Raw genomic sequence first — 17,260 nt, 5'->3', positions numbered from 1 at the left:
GCTCACGGCTCAGAACTTCATCAGAGGCCTCACTAACGGCGCAACTGTCCCAGTCACTATCAGCCACATCCCGGCTCTCAGCGTCCGAACACTTTGCATGGCCTGGTGATGATGCTCCTTTACTTGTTTGCAGCCAGGGCTGCGCAGCATCTGAGACGTGGCAGATGCTCAGTAAGAGGGCCCCGCCCTGACCGCACACATCCACACTTGGCCGTCACCCCCGGCCCTGCTCCCCAGAGCAGGTGTCGCTTCCTTTCGCCGTGCACTCATGCGTGTTCTGTCTGTCTGGTCATACGCTCTGGGAGGTAAGCTCCAGGAGAGCACGCTTTACTTATTTTCCTGTTCACCACCATATATCCAGTGCCTAGAACACTCTCCGGAGCAAAGTAAGTGTCCAGTTTGTCAGATGAATGAATGGAGGGATGGATGGATATATGGCCAAAGAAAGAAGGAATTTTCCTTTCCTTCCTTGAGTCAGTGTAAATCTGCCAGTCCTAATAGGTTCATTCAGAGTTCAAAATGTCTTTTGTTACTGGGGTTGGCCAAAAACTTTGTTTGAATGTTCCACAAGATGTTCGAGTTGGGGGAACTAACTTTTTGGCCAACCCAATATGAATCTCATGCCGCGGTAAGCTCTGGAGAGGCAACTCTATCCTTCCTCCAGGTCCCACAGTGCCCACACAGGCTCTTATCAGTTCCATAAACACTTACTGATGCCTGCTCTGTGCCAGAACCACGCCAGGGACCGGGAGCGTGGGGCTGAGCTGCAGTGCCATCTGCGCCCCAGGATGCCGTGAACACAGTAGGTGTACAGGAAATGTTCATTGAATAAATTAAGCGACGTCTAAGGTGAGACCGGAATGAGGAACAGGTCTTAGTCCAGAGGAGGAGGCGGGCTCCTGCAGAGGGAACGGCCTGTGCAAAGGCCCCGGGGCAGCGAGGAGCACTCAGTCTTTAGGGCTAAGGTGCAGCAGGCTTCACGTGCCCCTGCCCCCAGGGGCTCCCCGAACATGGTACCCAGTGCTCTTCCCAGAACCCGTGGCACAACAGGTCCCTCTCAGGTCGTGCTTTTGTGGGGACGAGAGGGAGGGGTGACGAGCCACAGCCACTCCCCTTGCCAGAAGCATCTCCCTGGCCACCTCCACACCCACTGAGCCCCACACTCATCTGCTCAGACCCACACACTGCCCTAAATTTACCCACTGCAAATACCTCTCCTGTCTCTTTTCTGACGGAAATAACGTTGTTTAAGTAAAGCCCTTTAAATTTTAAAGACCTGGGTTTGTGTGATCTCCGCGGGAAGCTTTCAGCAGCATGCTGGAAAGAAATAATAATAATAATAACGAGGCCAGAGGCAGCAGGGCAGAGCCAGCTGCCACCCAGTGACTGCCCAGGCAGGGGGCCCAGGGCCACCTCAGACTGCTGCCAGAGCCCCTGACCCCCTTCCCCAGAGGCACATGGGATCAGGAGGGGAGGTACAGAGAGTCCCAGAATCACCAAAGCTCAGGTTGGAAGGGATCTCTTGCAGAGAAGCAAGCAGGCAGAGAGGGCAGAAAGCAGGTAAAATGTGAGACACCCTGGGTTCAAAGCTCAGCCACTTAGCTGTGCAACCTGAGCAAGTGGCTTAACCTCTCTGACAACGTGGGACTTCCCCCAGCACCTCGGGCAGATTAGTCGTCCCCTCTCCTGTCATCCCATAAGGACTTGGTGGCCATTTCAGTTTTAGAGTCTGCAATATTAATCCGTAATTGACTTGCTTGCCTGCTCCTCTGCCCCAGGGGACTGTGGACTCCCGGAGGTCTCGCTGGTACCTCAGTGCCAGCCGTGGCACAGGCCACAGCTCAGAGCTGGTGCTCAGAAAACAGCTGCTGCTGAATGGAGCCGAAATGAGGCTGAGTCTGTGCACCAAGGGAGCAAGTGGCTGTGGGCACATCTCAGCACTGACAGCTGCTCTCAGCAGCGCCCCCTGGAGGCAGCATGCTTCATCCCAAAGGTGGGAATTGGGGGGCATCAAACATGTCTTTTTTTAAAACTATTTCTGTATTTGGCTGATGAGCCCTGGCTGTGGCAGGCAGCGGCTGTGGCGTGCAGGGTCTTCTGCTGCGGTGCGCGGCCTTTCCAGCTGTAGTCCATGAATGCTACAGTTGTGGTTCAAGCGCTTTGCTCCACGGCACCTGGGATCTTAGTTCCCAGGCCAGGGATTGAACCCTTGTCCCCTGCATTGCAAGGCAGATTCTTAATGATTGGATCATGAGAGAAGTCCCCAAACGTGTCCTAAAGGAAGCATTTTGGACCTAGACAGGAGTCTCCATCCCAATCTTATTACTCACCAAAGAATCTTGGAACCGGGCCATCCAGACTCAGTCCTCTGCTTTAGGGACCTAAGGCGAGGCGGGGAGGGCAGCGAGTGACAGCGGAGCTGAAATCGGATCCGGGGCTCATCACTCTGAGGCTGGTCTCCTTCCCACTGAGCCAGTGTTTTCCACGGTCACCCACGGGATGAGGTCACACGGTACAGGGAAGCCTTTTTAAACATTCAAATTGTCACTTTCATTTTAATATGGATTAAGAAAAGAGATGTATTCAGCGCCACAGGCCTATACATTACTCCTTCATACCAGTGAAAAAAAGAGGGAATTGATTTAAATTTGATTTTAAGACAATCATGATGTAAGAGACACCCGGGGTGGGGCGGAAATCGAGTCTTGACGGAGGTGACTGAGGTCTGGCAGTGCCTGCAGTGCACCCCCGGGACGGTTCAGAGCCACACTCCCCCACCCGGGCCGTGAGCACGGCACCAGGCCCCAGCCGGGGGCTGGCACTGCGATGGGTGGGTGGGTGGATGGACAGATGGATGTCCCACAGCCCGCATGCAGAGGTCCAGCCTGCAGGACCGGGCTCCATATTCAACCGGAAATCAATCTCTTCCAAGGTAAAGTGAACACTCAGGTAGACGGAAGGGCGGCTGAACAAAGGAATGTCACCTCAACATGGACACTGAGACCCAAGGGGACGGTTGGTGGAGGTTTTCCTAAGGAATATTGATCCCCAGAGAGCGATCGACCCTCTGCCCTCAAAGGGTCACATTGCCATTGAGTCAGGAGGCAGGGCTGAGACCGACCTGCACGGGGACAGGGCAAGCAGCCGGGCTGGGGGCAGATGGCACATGGGCGCGGGGCAGGGGCACTCTGTCTTGGCCGGAGCACCTCAGAGAATAAGCCAGGGAAGAAATCGCTGCTGATATTTGTCACGGCAATTTCAGCAAAGCACCGGATGTCGAAGCGTCTCAAATTTCAACTGGCAAAATTAGTCCTCGTCAAAGTCAATTTGAACAGTCAAGGTGGATGGAAAAAATGGGCCGGACAAAGGAAAATAGAGGGACCTGAGGAAAGTACGCTGAGCCAATTCAGGAGCAGCAAGCCAAAGGGACTGTTAGTGGAGGTTTTCCCAAGAAATGGTCACTCCATTTAGAAGCCAGCCAGCCCTGAAACTCCAGCTACTCGCTGAGAAGATCCTTCTAAACAGGGAATTGGCACTGTTAGCTTTCAGATGGAGGATAAATAGTCTGGTGATCCAAAGGGCTAACTTACCGCTAATTCCCTCCTCCTCGACCTGCAGGGGTAGGAGCTGCTTCCAGCAAGACTAGCTCAGAGGTGAAGAACACCCGCCTTTCCCCTTGCAAGAAAGGAGTTTTGAGGCCATTTATGACAAATGTGGGCCGGACCACACACAGTAAGAGCCAGTGGGGATGGCAAGAAAGATGATCTAAATGGATCTGAGGAGAAAGAACCTCTTCGTGGGAAATAGGGTGGAAAATAGACTGGGGAGCGAAGCATCAGTGTGCCCTGGGGCGGAGTGATCAATCAGTGAGATGGACCAGCGGACAGGGAGGTGTGGGGACGTCGAAGAGTCTGGGCAGAGATGACACGCCACCATGGTCTGCACCAGCAGCGGAGGGGTGCAGGCGCTCCCTCTTGGCATATTGCAGCACGCTCCCAAAGTTACCCGTCCCTTCAAGTCCACGTGCCCTTGGGAGGCCAGTTCCCCACTTCTAAAGCCCCAAACTCATGAGCTACATTTTGGCTCAGGAAAATCCAGCATCCAGCACAGGATGGGGCATAAGGGCAGGCCTTTTATTACTGAGATTGTTATTAGTATGAGTCGCGACCAATCACTTATGTGCAACTCACCTGGCAGGTAGTACAACCCTATTTTCTAGACGGGAACGCTGAGGTTGGGCACGATGGTGCTAGGTCTCTATCTGCTCCCCAGGTCACTCTCTCCCCTTCTCCACCTACTCTGGGCCTGGTGACCCAACTGCATAGGCATCCAACTGAGTTTCATCCATGTGCGCCATTAGCAAGAGACCACAGGCAGGAGGAGGAAGAAGCTGGGGTGTCTCTTCCTCCAGCTGCCTGCCAGGTCCCCAAGAGTTGGCTGCATCCCTCTACCCAGGGCCCCAGTCCCGTCCGCAGCCGTCTCCTCCCAGCCCTCTTTCCAGGCTGCGGGCAGTAGAAACTCCCCACTGATCCTGGCCCCAAGGGCTGCCCCATGCCCTGTGCCCCCACGAAACCCTAAAGCCAGTGAAAAGTGAAAGTGTTAGTCACTCAGTTCTGTCCCAGACTCTTTGTCCCAGACGTAGACCGCCAAACCCCTCTGTCCATGGGATTCTCCAGGCAAGAATACTGGAGTGGGTTGCCATTTCCTTCTCCAGGGGATCTTCCTGACCCAGGGATCGAACCTGGTAGTCCTTTAAAGAAGCCCTTCATGGACCCCGCAGGTTGAGCTTGGTGTTTCCTTCTGGAACCTGGGTGATACGGAGGGACATAAATTGTCCCCAAGTTACAGAGCTTACCAACAGCAGCACCGAAACCCCAACCCTCTTCTGTCTGCCTCCAAAGCCTGTGTCATTCCATCGGAACCGCGGTTTCCCAACCGCAGACATTCACACCTCCCAGATTGGCCACGTTCGCCTGCCACCTGCTCCACGATGTACTTAACATTTTCCTTAAACTTGACTCTTTTTTTTTAAACTTAAATAAGCCATTTTTAAAAAGGGAAAGAGAATTTAAATCACTGCCCCAAATGGCAAACCAGTCTCGCTTGCCTTAAACAGAGGGTGACCGAAAAAGAACCATAATGAAAACAAAACACTGTTATTAAAACTTTGACTTCCTCTGGCTCACTGCAGGCGTGCTGCCCCACACCTGTTTTGTTGGAAAAAGAGATTAGCAAGCAAGAGGGTGTCAGAGCTTGATGGCATCCGCCTGAGGCTTTCTCCTCGGCACAAGGAGGAGGATGGCATGGGAAAGGAAGGGGGAGACCCTCCCTCTCTGGGGCTCCTCATCACTTGCTGCCAGTGGGAGGGACACTTCCCTAGACCCGTGATGCCCAGGAGAGCCTTACACAACGATGGAGGCGTCTTATCCACATCTGTGCCACCCAACACAAGAGCCACCAGCCACGTGGGGCTGTCGCACCTTCGAAATGTGGCAGAAGAACTGAATTCTGTTTAATTCAGTTAAACAAAAGCCAAGACACTTTGCTGCGTTTTAATGTACATGTGGGTTGTCACACATGGCTCCATGTTGAACACAGCTCTGCAAGCCCCACGAGGGCAAGAATTCGCCTATTCCTTCTCTGGGTTTCTAGAACGGCATGATGCTTGACTGCCGGGAGCAGTGCACAGATGGACGAGTCAGCCAATGGATGAACGAGCTGAACGGCTTCTAGCAACAACACTTTGCTCTCTGCGTTCGGACCGCCCCAGAAACCCCCGGCTCTTCCTTGTTTGGGCATGCTCAGTCACTCAGCCGTGTCCGACTCTTCGCTACCCTTTGGACTGTGGCCCACCAGGCTCCTCTGTCCATGGGATTCTCCAGGCCAGAACACTGGTGTGGGTTGCCATTTCTTACTCAGGGATCGTCCCGACCCAGGGATCGAACCCGTGTCTCTTGGGTCTCCAGCATCGGCAGGCGAATTCTCTATCACTGAGCCACCTCGGAAGCCAAGCAACCTTAATCCTCCCCCACCAGGTCACTTGCCCCTCTCCTCCCACCAGGCTCCACAGTCAGGCCACAGGGCTTAGGAATTCGCCTTCTGACGGCGCCTTTTCCTCTCCAAGCTGAGCTCAGGCCCACTTCTCTGCTGCCTGAGCAAACAAAGAAGCCCTTGTGATGTGGTTGCTTTTGCCGCCCCCACCTCACTCCCTCTGCCCCTGCCTGGGACATTAGGTGCCTGGTGACAGTGAGCAATGTATCACCTGCTTCTGTAGAACCAGGCACCTGGACTTGCGTTATTGTGTGGCCTGAATACCCACTTGATAAAAACCTGCACACTCGGGCAGTGAGCGCCAGCTCAAGACGTGAATGCCACCCACCCTCTGGCCGTGCCAGCCTCGGTCTCCACCCTGCCAGGGTTGCCTTCCCCCTTCCAGCCCTCCACGACGCCAGGGCAGCCGTTGATGGACGCCTTCCTTTGGGGCAGCATTAAGGAGCCCGGAGGAAGAGATGGTGCTGGGAGGATAATGGAGGCGCCAGTGATTGGTGACAAACAGCCACGTTGGAGGAGCGCTGAGTGTCTCTGCAGAAAGAGAAACAAAAGGGCAGAAGGAACAGCTTGGCAAAGCAACAAAAAAGCCCAGTGGCTCAGCTGCCTGGTGACTCCCGAGCTGCTCCTGTGATGTCGGAGGCTGGTGGGTGCTCCCTGCTAGAGCACCGCCAAGATCCCCACTCAAGCCTGGGGACCCCAATGCTCCCCTACGCAAGGCTCTGAGGTTGAGGGTCTGCCTGACAGAGCCCCCGGGACCGCCTCTAGGACCTCCAGGGAGAAGACCTGGCTTCCAGCACTACCTCCCCACCCCGCCTACACACACACACGCGTCAAGCACGGGGTGAGATCCTCTCTGGCCTCAGTTTTCTCAGCTTTAAAATGGGAGAAAGGAGACAGTGCACTTAATTTTCCAGCTCCCTCCTGGCCCCCGTGCCCTGCAGTCCTAAACCCAAGGACTTGTTTAGGACTCTGTGTGGGAAACCTACAACGTATCCCTCCTCCTGGGCACTGGGGCCTGTAAATTCTTCCTCCTTTCCAAACCTGTGGGCATCCCAAACATCATTATAACAACAGCAACGACGTTTCACATGCCCACCACGTGCTCCGGACCCTGCACACAGATCCTCCCCGAGTTACGTAAATTTCCCTTGCCCAGCAGCCCCCACCCCACGAAGCCACCACAGTGAGCCGACTGTTCATTTGGAGAAGTCAAGGCTGGAAGCAACAGAGAGGCTCTCTGAGTTCACACGCTGGATATGTGGGGGAGACGGTATCTGAACCCATGCCAGACCTCAGAGCTCAGGCCTGCTGGGCATCTAGAAGCTTCTCCCCAGGAGGAGCTGTCCCCGCCGCTCTTAGCTCAGGCCCAAGCTGGAACAGTCTCATTCTAGGCAGGGGCCTTGTCTTCCCTCCTTGCCAGGTATGGACACTCTGGGAGAGGCGAACAGTGTCCAAACGATGGCATTTCTGCCTCGAGGCCATTGTCTCTTTGGGTACCCCAGAGCCATCATTTATAACGCAAAGGCGTTCCAAACAATGTCCAGCTTCAGGTGGCCCAGAAAAGCCAAATTAATCTTCCTAGAATCCTGCTCTGAGAATGTCACTCATTTCTCTTCAACTGCCCCCCGTAGCCCCTGGGCTAAAGTCCAGACCCCTCGCTCCAGCTCTCAGGCCTCTGCCAACAGCTCTAACCTCATTTCCAGCTTCTCAACAAGCACCTTCTGCTCAAGCGAGGCCAGCTGCGTCCCAGCCTCCCAGCCCAACAGGGCGCTCAGTCCCTCCTCCAGGCCTTTTCTCATACCTTCCAACCCCCACCCGGCCTGGGGTTCCCTCCCCGCCTGTCAAGGCTGTTCTGATCCCTCAGAGCCCCCTGGGCCACTCCCCTGAGTTTCCAAGGGTTTATTCTTGGTACCCTAGTACTGGCCATTTATTAGAGACGATCTTTCATCATTTTCAAATGAGCCCATGGTCTATGGGGTTTGCCAGCAGCCAAAACTCCTTAGTGGGTATCTCTGCTGATCCAGAACCAGGCTGGGACAGCTGCTCAATGAACAGAAGTGACTGGATCCCTTGACGTGGCTCCAAAGGCAGCTTCCAGGACAGGAAGGAGAAACCAGGAGCTTCCCGAGCCTTTCAGAGTGACCCCGTGGCCGTCTGAGTCCAGCCTGGGGCCAGGAGAAAGGGGCAGCCAATGGCCAAGGGCCAATCGCACGCCTGCTTCCATGTATCATTCCATTCATGTCCACATTACACTCCGTCTTCAAAAGACGGGGACAGTGACCCGGAGAGGCACTGATTTGCCCAAGTGTTCACTCGGCGAGGGAGTAGCTGGGCCAGGCTTTGAACCCAGATCAGACGGAAACCAGGTGTTAACCCCAGGTGGCTGGACCACACAGAGGCAGGGACAGAGGAAGGCGTGGCAGCCCCACTGCATGCGGGTAACTGCTTGGCAGCCGGCTCTGGGTTGGGAAGGGCACTAATCCGCAGTGCTTGCCCATCTCCACGGTGCAAATCGCCATGTCAGCTTCAAGCTACCAGTAAGAGCAACGTGGGCTTTGGGGGAGATGTGTAACTCAATGCCTGGGTTGAGAACCCAGCTCTGCCCCCCACTTGCAGTGGGACCTTAGGCAAAGCACAGAATCTTTCCAAGTTGCATTGCTCTTCTGTAAGAGAGGAGACTGCTGACTCCCAAATGGGAGCTTCCTGGAGCATTTCATGCAACTGTGCGTGCACGTAGCTAGCACATCACAGTTACCATTTCCTCCCTTCCTTCCCCCAACCTCCCGCCCGCCAGCAATGGAGAACAGCCCCTCCAACCGAGGAGAACCCAGAAGGAACAGGAAGCCCTTTAGTCTTCCCACCAGCTTCCACTGTTGGCTCATCCCCCAAACGCCAGCCATGATGCCAGGGTGAGCTCTGGCGGGCAGAGCTGGACAACAGACACATTCTCACACCAGAAGGGACTTCCAGCGGTGACAGAGCAGGGCCAGAAACAGGCCCCAGGCTCAGGGTCTGGACCAAAACCCAGGCTCAGGGGAGACATCATTCATTCAGTCCGTCAGTGAGTCATTCAACAAACACATCTTGAAGATCTGCTCGGAGCCAGGCTTCACAGCAGAGCCAATGGGACAGGGATGCCTGCCCTCAACAGCTCTCTGTTCAATAGGGAGTCGAGCCCGCGACCCGGTGCAGCCCAGAGGAGAGTCGTTTAAACAATGTGTTGCCCAAAGTGCCACTGCCAGGACGCAGAGGCGGCCCCTGAGGGGCAGGGGCTGGCGGGGCTGCGGGGGGAGAAGCGGCAGGCAGAGACTGGGCTGTGCTCTGAGCCAAGAAAGGGTGGATGTGGGGGAGGAGGGAAGACGTCTCTGGGCAGGCCAGGTCCATGGGTAGAGAGACAGCGGGCTCCGGGCTCCACGCGGTGTGAGCACAGCCCCGTCAGTGACCTCCCCATGGACAGCAGTGGAGGATGGAGGAGAAGTGGCTGCGTCGGCACCCAGCTCACGGTGCAAGCTCTCTGGTTAGTTTAGGGGCCGATGGGCTTGGGGGCAGCCGTCCTGTTTCGTTGCAGACCCCTGGGGGGTGAAGGGAGCACCACAGTGGATTGGGGAGGGAAGAAGGCTGAGCTGCAGCCACAAACCCGGGTTCCAGTCCAGCCACTTCCCACCACCATCTTTTCAGTTCCCTGAGGCTCAGTTTCCCTGGTCTGTTCAATGGGCACAAGAGTAGCCTCCTTCACATCTGACGTGAGATCTGAATGGTAGAATGAGGGGTCAAAGCACCTCGTCAATGCTCAAGTACCACCAGCAGGTAGAATTAGGGTGTCTGGAATCAGAGTCTCCATCACATCGATTATCTGAGAGTCCTCAAGAAAGACAGAATGTAGTTCCAGGAGCAGAACTTTACCAACAGGAAGTTCATGTGTGAATCCAGCCTGAATTCCACAAACCTTAAGCCTTTGCATACATTTTTTCTGTAGAAAGCCACACACCCAAACCCTCTCCACGTACCCCAGCACCAGGCCATTCCAAAGGCCAAAGATGCCTTATTCATCCAAACAACCAACCTTTAGTAAGTATCCATGCATTTGTGAGTAATATTCAATAGTGAGAAGACCTGGACAGGTCTCTGCTTTTGCAGAACTTTTTACTAGGTTGGGGGATGGGAAGTTCACAGTGAGATTGGCTCCATCCCCACACTTCACTGGGGGAAACAAGTTGCGTCTTGAGACTTAACTGCACTAATGTGGGTGTGGGCAGGGGACAACGCCTCAAGACTCCAAGGGAAGTCAGGGAACAGGTAGGGGAATTGATCAGCCCCATTCAGCAAACTATGAACCATCCTCCAGGAGTTACGAAGAGTGGCTAATCAGCAACTCTAATGCTTATCATGCCTAGGGAGGGTATCAAGTGGGGTCCTTTTCTTATAAAGGGTAGAAATCAACTCCAGATAACCCAAGCCAAAAAAAAAGAAAAGTAGTGGAACGTTATGGGGAGATTCAAGGAATGCTAGAACAAGCTGGAGCCGCAGGTGTCAGGAGAGCCGGAGCAGCTCTGACATAATCACAGTTAACACTGACGAGTTATCTGAGCCCACAGGACCGAGCTAAGAGCTCTGCGTGTCATGGCTCATTGCATCCTGCTCATAACACCCTGGGAGGAAGACCCCGCCATTATTAGCCCTGGGAAACCAGAGACGTACAGTGTCTTGGGGGCTCCTGTTGATGAGGGAACTTCCAATGGTTTCCAGTCTTCATCTGCTCAGTATCCAGACTCTAGGGATACTGTGTCAGAAGGATTTGCCTTAGTGGGGCTATAGCTGACTGCGCCACCTACCAGGATGGCGGGCAAACGAGAGGGTGGTGCACACTCCCCAAGGCAAATCTGATGCATTGCAGGAGATGCAGGAATGGCTGGTGGACTCACAAACACCAGACTCCTTTCCTGGGGTCAGAGTCCTTTCCCGCCGCTTTGGGCTGCTGCTCTGTACACGTCTAGCTCCACATATATTGCGCTTCTCGCTCCATCCATGGAATCTTGGCCAGTAGGTCTTGAGCCCACTCTGCTAGTGAACCCCACTGCGAGTGTGAAGGTGGGCTCCAGGGCCTCATCCCCCTGGTTCCTTCCCAGAAACATCATCCTGAGGACAGACACGTCTTAGGAAGTCATGTCACACGTCTCACCCCCACTGGCATTTATTTACAATGGGGGCTCCGTCTCCTCTTGCTAAGGGCAGAGGCTGCTGCATCCCTCCCTCTGTGATGGAAAAGGAAAGAGTCTCTCCTCTCCTCTGGAAGCAGCAGTGTCTTTGTATTGCTTTAGACCTGGGTTGGAAACTCCCAGTTCTCACCCTTATGAAAGATTTCGACCCTCAGTCGCTGTTTAAGAAAGAAAAGAAGGACGTGCAAAGCGAGGAAGGAAAGAGAGAGGGGCGAGATGGCAAGAGGCTGGGGGCTCCTGGGGGCTCCTACCCTCACCTGTAACACATGCCTACTGAGACGGCCTCAGGAGTCGTTGAGGGCATTCAATGCACAAAGAACACCTAACAGGTGTGCGACCGATGGAAGCTGCCAGTAATATCAGTCTTCTTTCTCCCTGTCCTCAATTAGACTCAAGAAGTAACCGCCTTGAAGTTGAGCTGGCCCTACCAAGCACAATCCTGCCTCTGGCTCTTAGCTCACCTGGGTTCCCTCCCTGGGACATTAGCCCTTGGCCTATTAACCTCCTCCCTTTGCTTCAAGGTCTAGTTCAAGTCCTCCCTCCCCTTTGAAGCCTTCCCTTAATACTCCCAAAGAAACCACTCTTCCCCCACAAACCTCTTCTGGAAGATGTCAATCCATGTGGCATCCTGCAGGTATCAACAGATTTCCACTTGGATTGTCTAACTTTACGGGCACAGGCCTGACCTCTCACCCCATGGGAACGAAGGTCACGGTCACAGGTCTTTCTCCTTTCAGATGCACCCTGCCCACAACAGACGCCCATCCATCCTCTTGATGATGACAAGGGCTTTGAGGGTTGTCCCCTCTCCCATCTGTGCAGATGAACGCACTGGATAATTTGATTTCAGTGGGGTTTGGGGAGGAAAAAGGCAGCCAGACAGGGCACTGGACACATGGCAACCATCCATGTGGCTGGAGCTGAGGAAGTGACTGAGACCCATTCTCACCAGGAGGCAGCAGAGCCCAGAGGGAAAGAGACAGGCAGCCCTGGGTCTGAATCTCAGCTTGCCACTTACTGACTGGGTGACCTCAGACAAGCCACTTAACCTCTCTGAACCTCAGCTTCCTCATCCAGAAAATAACCTTATATCTCAGGATGGTTACAAGGATTAACGAAGATAAGAAGAATAAAGCCCATATGGCACAGAGCTGGCACAGTCAGGGCTGAATAAATGAATTTCAAGTGGCCTGGGGATGGAGCAGAGGTGGATGGGGCAGTAAGCCAGGTTAGACGCCTCCATGGGTCCCAGGAAACCCAGTGAACAGAACTAAACAGCCTCCTCTTTGTTCAGCCCTTGTTTGGTCTCTGGCTTTGAAGTCAGGACTGCTAAAACCGAAGAACCTCAACAAGTCTCATATGCTCCCCCACTGCCCCAGCCCCCAACTGTAGCAGGATTCAGGTCTGTGTGAGACAGATGTTCTGAAAAGCTGGGGTAGGCAGCCCGATCTAAGGCATCACTGGTACCTTGCCAGCCCTTGCCCACATGCCCTGTCCAAGGAACGTTGGAAGGAAAGCGGGAGCCAGGGGCCGGACCAGGTGGGACCTGGCAGACATTGACACCCCGTCATGAACAAACCTTCAAATTCTGGGCCTCAGTTTCCTCATCTGTGAAAAGAGGAGCTTAAACCCATCTTGCAGTGCGTGAGCACCATGAAGCAGCTAGTGCTTGCTGGCCGCACGGCAGCTGATCCATGTAATCTTGGCTATTGAAAAAAAACAGAAACCCGGCTCTGATATTAGAAGAGGAGAAATCTTAAGATTGTTTAAGGGGACTGTTGAGGAAAGATCGTTCAATGCTGGGTCTCATTATAGGCTTCCACCAGGGCTGCTGTCCTTTGGCACTTACCATCTTGCCCAAGGCATTAGGATTTTAGGGGGCGGTAATCAGTTTCTGCTCTCAAAGGGTTCTCCTGCTAAAAATTACTCGTTTCAGAACCACTGAAGTAAGTGATCTCGGAGGTCGCTTCCAGCTCCAACATTCTCTCCACTTAAAAAGCAAGAACTCATTCAGCCTCTCAGGAGAAATTCCAGTTTGCATCTTGAGAGGGAAGGGGTGGGGTTTATGGCTGGGGGCGGGGTTTATGGCTGGGGGCGGGGCTGCAGGGGGAGGAGGGGCGGAGCGACCTGGTCCAGGCCCGGCCCTTAACTCCCACACCGAGCGCCGGGGCCCGCGGGGCGTGGGGTGGGGATGGCGAAGCGGGTAAACATATGACGGCGTCACACAGCTTGCGCGCGCACAGCCCCCGCAGTCCCGGTGCGGCGGCGGCTCCGGCCCAGCCGATCAGCCCCCGCATCCCACCCACCGGTTGACACGCTGCTGCCGAGAGAAGTGGAAGGGCGTCCAGTGGAAGTGGAAGGGCTGGGGCCTCTAGCGCGCCCTACCTCGGCCTGCACCCCCCCGCACCCCGCTGCACTTCGCGGAGACTCCTGTGACCGAAAGAGGAGGCGGGTCTACGAACCGCTGTCCTCCCTGAGCTCCCAGTCCCCGGGCCCTCTGTCTCCTGGGCCAGCGCCCGGGCACGACTGCTGGATTGCCCTCCCAGAAGTGCCCAGGCCAGGTGAAACGGGCCCTGAGGAGTTAGAATCCGTGTGGATTTTTCCTCTTGGAGACGCAGATGCTGGGGAGTGGGCGCCAGGGGCAGGAGCCCTCCGCCCGGCCGGTCCTGTGTACCGCCAGCTGCCTTTCCTTCGCGAGGCGCAGAGCCACCTCTCCAAAGTGCAGTCCCTGTGCGCCGCGAGCTGTCGGTGCCGAACCGGCCCCGGCGCACCGGCCGTGCCTTCCCTGGCAGTGACCGCCGTCGGCCCCGCGCTGGGCAGGGGTGCCTGCCCTGGACCCCACCCTCCGACGCAGGCGCTGGCAGGCGGCCCGGCCCTGCCCAGGGCCAGGTGCGCGGCTCTAGGTCACGTCCAGGAAGGGCGCCCTCCTCCGGCCGGCCGGCCTGTTACAGCGCGTACCGACCCTCCCGGTACCGCGGCCCTGGGCGGGCGCTGACTCCGAGAACCAAGGCACTGATGGCGCCCTGTGCGCTCTCAACTCCTCTGCAGCGAAGGGAGGGCTCCGCCCGCGCCCCACGCTCGGAAAGTTGCCTGTCTGCGATCCGGGTCGGCGCCCTTCCCTCTCGCTGGGCAGCGGAGCTCAGAGGCCAGGCCGGTTCCCCTCGCCCAGAGGCGCTCACCCCAGCCTCCTGCCAACTGCAGAGGTGGGCGGGGGGCGGAGGAGCCAGGACACCCGCTCAGGTCTCCGCAGCCCCAAGAGCCGCGGCTCGCAGGTTCTGGGAACTCGCACGGTGGGGTCCTGACGCAGCGGGCTTTCCCCACTAAACCCTTCTGCATCTAGTGGCTCTCCTTACCCCTGACCAGTCCCCGGTTCTGCGTATTCTGGGGAAAGGGGTGCCCCACTCCTGCCCCCACCCTCTAACCAACCCCGCACCACCACTCCCCGGCACGCTCCCTGCGGTGTCCAGGTGAAGACTCCGAGTGCCTTTCGACAAAGCCCAGCGCCCTCCCAGTGGCGCTGGCACCTGGGCATCACCCTGTCCCCACCTCCATATAACCTTTCCCTCCAGAGGCCTCCGAGGGAGGGAGCCATCGCCTCGAAGTTGTAGAGGAGGGGGCGGATTTCCATGCACTTTGGAAAGTCTGTTGTTCCAACGGTGGGCAGACCGAGTACAGGGCTTGCATTCCTCCTGATTTACACCAGCCCCTCCCCCTCCCCTGCCAGCAGGACCACCATTCAGGCTCAAATCCTGCAGCTTCTCCCATCAGCGGACCAAGCACTTTATAAGGACCTCGGGGTGGAAGCCGGTGGGGTTATTTTAGGGCGCACCCCTTGCTGGCAGGCACTCTCAGAGTCTGGCTTGGCACCTTACGGGAGTGCAAGGCACACGGGAAAGAACAGATCCTCCAATATCCATCATCCGCTGGGCTGGGGTCTCAGACCCCAACGGTCATAACGGCTACTTTTGGGCACCGCGCATCCCCCGCCCCTCCGCGGCAGAGCCGGGATGTGACTCCAGACGCCCTGGTTCTGGGCGTCCAGGTTCGGAACTAGGCTTGGGGCGAAGCGCGGGCGCGGACCGCCAGTCTCCGGGCCCCCGCTCTCCGCCGGGGCAGCCTCGCTCCCGCCGGCTCTGAGCGGACGCGTTGGCTCTGCCCGAAAGGCGCCGGGTCGCCAGGTTGGGCGGCCGCAGCACTCTAGACCCGCCAGGCGGCGGCGCCGGCAGGGAGGCCCCGAGGCTTCCGCGAACCCTGGACCCTGGAGCCGCGGAGGCACCGGTCACTCGCTCCGGGAACCTCCTTCCAACGGGTTTAGCCCGATCGGGACCAAGTCCACGCGGGACACACACGCACCGCGGCTCACACCTCCCCCGTCCCCGGACGCGTCCGTGCCTCCCTCCACACTGGATCCACACACTCCACTGCACGCTCACACATTCCTGGCCCGCGCGCCTGCACCTCCACATCCGAGAAATGTACACTCTGGCCCGAGGGTCACATCCCGCCTCCTCTGCACACGCGCCACCCCCCATGGAAACAGTCACCCGCTGTCATGTATCCCTAAAGAGACCCGCACACTTGGAACACGAGCGCCACGCCTCACACACCCGCCCTTCAACACGCTCCCACATACGGTGACACAGGCTCACCCACTTCACACCCTCACCGAGAAGCTGGGCGCCCGCTCACGCCCCCAAACACTCTGGCTCACACTCCTTCTCACACACACACACCTTCTCTGTGTAACTGACATAGACACTCGAACACCCCTCCGGACACTCGTCCGCTCACACACACTCACACACGCTCACACACACTCACACACACCCACACCCACAACCACACACGCTCACATCTCCAGATACACTTCGGCACCGTCTCCACGCGCAGCGCCTTCCCGGACACCCTCACACGGACGCCACAAAGGCACACGCTCATACACACACGCGCGCACACACCCGGGCACAGACCCGCGAGCGTTCGCTCCAGAGAAGACGTCCGCCCTGCCTCCTCAAACCCACCAGCTCCGCAGCCCCCGCGCCGAGCGCGGGTTTCGAACCCGGAGCGTCCCCGGGGCGCCCCTGGCCGGCGCCCTTCCCCGCTGCCCGCCCCAGCGCACCCCCGGCCCCGGCTCCGGCCGGCGCCCTCGCACTCACCGCGCGCCCGGTCCAGGATCGCGGCGAGCAGCAGGCAGACGCAGCCGCGGAGGCTCGGGGCGGCTCGCATGGTGGCCGGGAGCTGGCGGCGCTGGCGGGGCGGTGTCGGCGGCGGCGGCGGCGGCGGCGGGGCCCCTCGCCATGGGCTCAGGCGCGCTCCTGCCTCCGGCCGCCGGCCGAGACGGTGGCGGGCCGCGGGGGGCGCCGCGGGGACGCCCCCATGCCGCCGCGGCTGGGCCGCCGGGGCGCCGGGCTCGGCTCGGGCTCTGCGGGGCGCCGCGACCCCTGCTCCCGGGACGACCTCGGGCGCGCCGCGGCTCTCGGCTCCCCGGCAGCGCGCGGTGCCCAGCGCGGCCCGGAGTCCGCGGGGCGGCAGCGCCGGAGTTTGCGGCCGAAGCGCGCTCTCTCCGCGCGGCGCCCGCCTCTCCCGGCTGCGCGAGCGCCCCCTCCCCGCGCCGCCCTCGCCCCGCCCCCTCCCCGCCCCGCCCTCCCCGCGCCGCGGTTACACAGACTTCCTTTAATCCTTTCTGGGCCGTTCGGCTCCCGGCCGCTAAGCCGATTTATTGCAGGGAGAAGGCGAGCTCCCCACCTCCCGCCCCCTCCCCTCCCCCGGGTCGCCCGCCCAGTCTCCCCAGGCTCCCCTCCTCACTCTACGTGTTCGCAGCCCCGGCCGCTCGGTAACCCTCCCCGAGCGAACTGAGCGCCCTGCCCTCCAGACCAAGCCCCGTCCGATCCTGCTCCACCGAGCCCCGTCCCGGGACACCCTCCCCGCGCTCGTCCCCAGGCTGGCGAGGGAGGCCGCCTGCCCCTCGAGAGAGAGGCCGTCGGTCCGGGCAG

The 17,260-nt window shown here is 57.8% G+C and overlaps 1 protein-coding gene across 2 annotated transcripts in view; it reads right to left on the bottom strand.

The window, feature by feature from the left end:
• IGSF21 (immunoglobin superfamily member 21) overlaps window positions 1–16,493 on the bottom strand; it is a 274,585-nt gene extending 258,092 nt beyond the window's left edge. For both annotated transcript variants that reach the window (XM_088841593.1, XM_088841596.1), the window contains exon 1: window positions 16,424–16,493. In XM_088841593.1, coding sequence (XP_088697719.1) covers window positions 16,424–16,493 — 70 coding nt within the window. The remainder of the gene's footprint in view (window positions 1–16,423) is intronic.
• Window positions 16,494–17,260: the final 767 nt, after the last annotated feature.

This window comes from Moschus berezovskii, chromosome 2 (genome assembly GCF_049115385.1).
Source record: "Moschus berezovskii isolate FMDL1 chromosome 2, NW_MosBer_1.0, whole genome shotgun sequence".
NCBI lineage: Eukaryota > Metazoa > Chordata > Mammalia > Artiodactyla > Moschidae > Moschus > Moschus berezovskii.
Note: the sequence above shows the minus strand (reverse complement) of the source record. Positions and strands in the feature narration are given on the sequence as shown.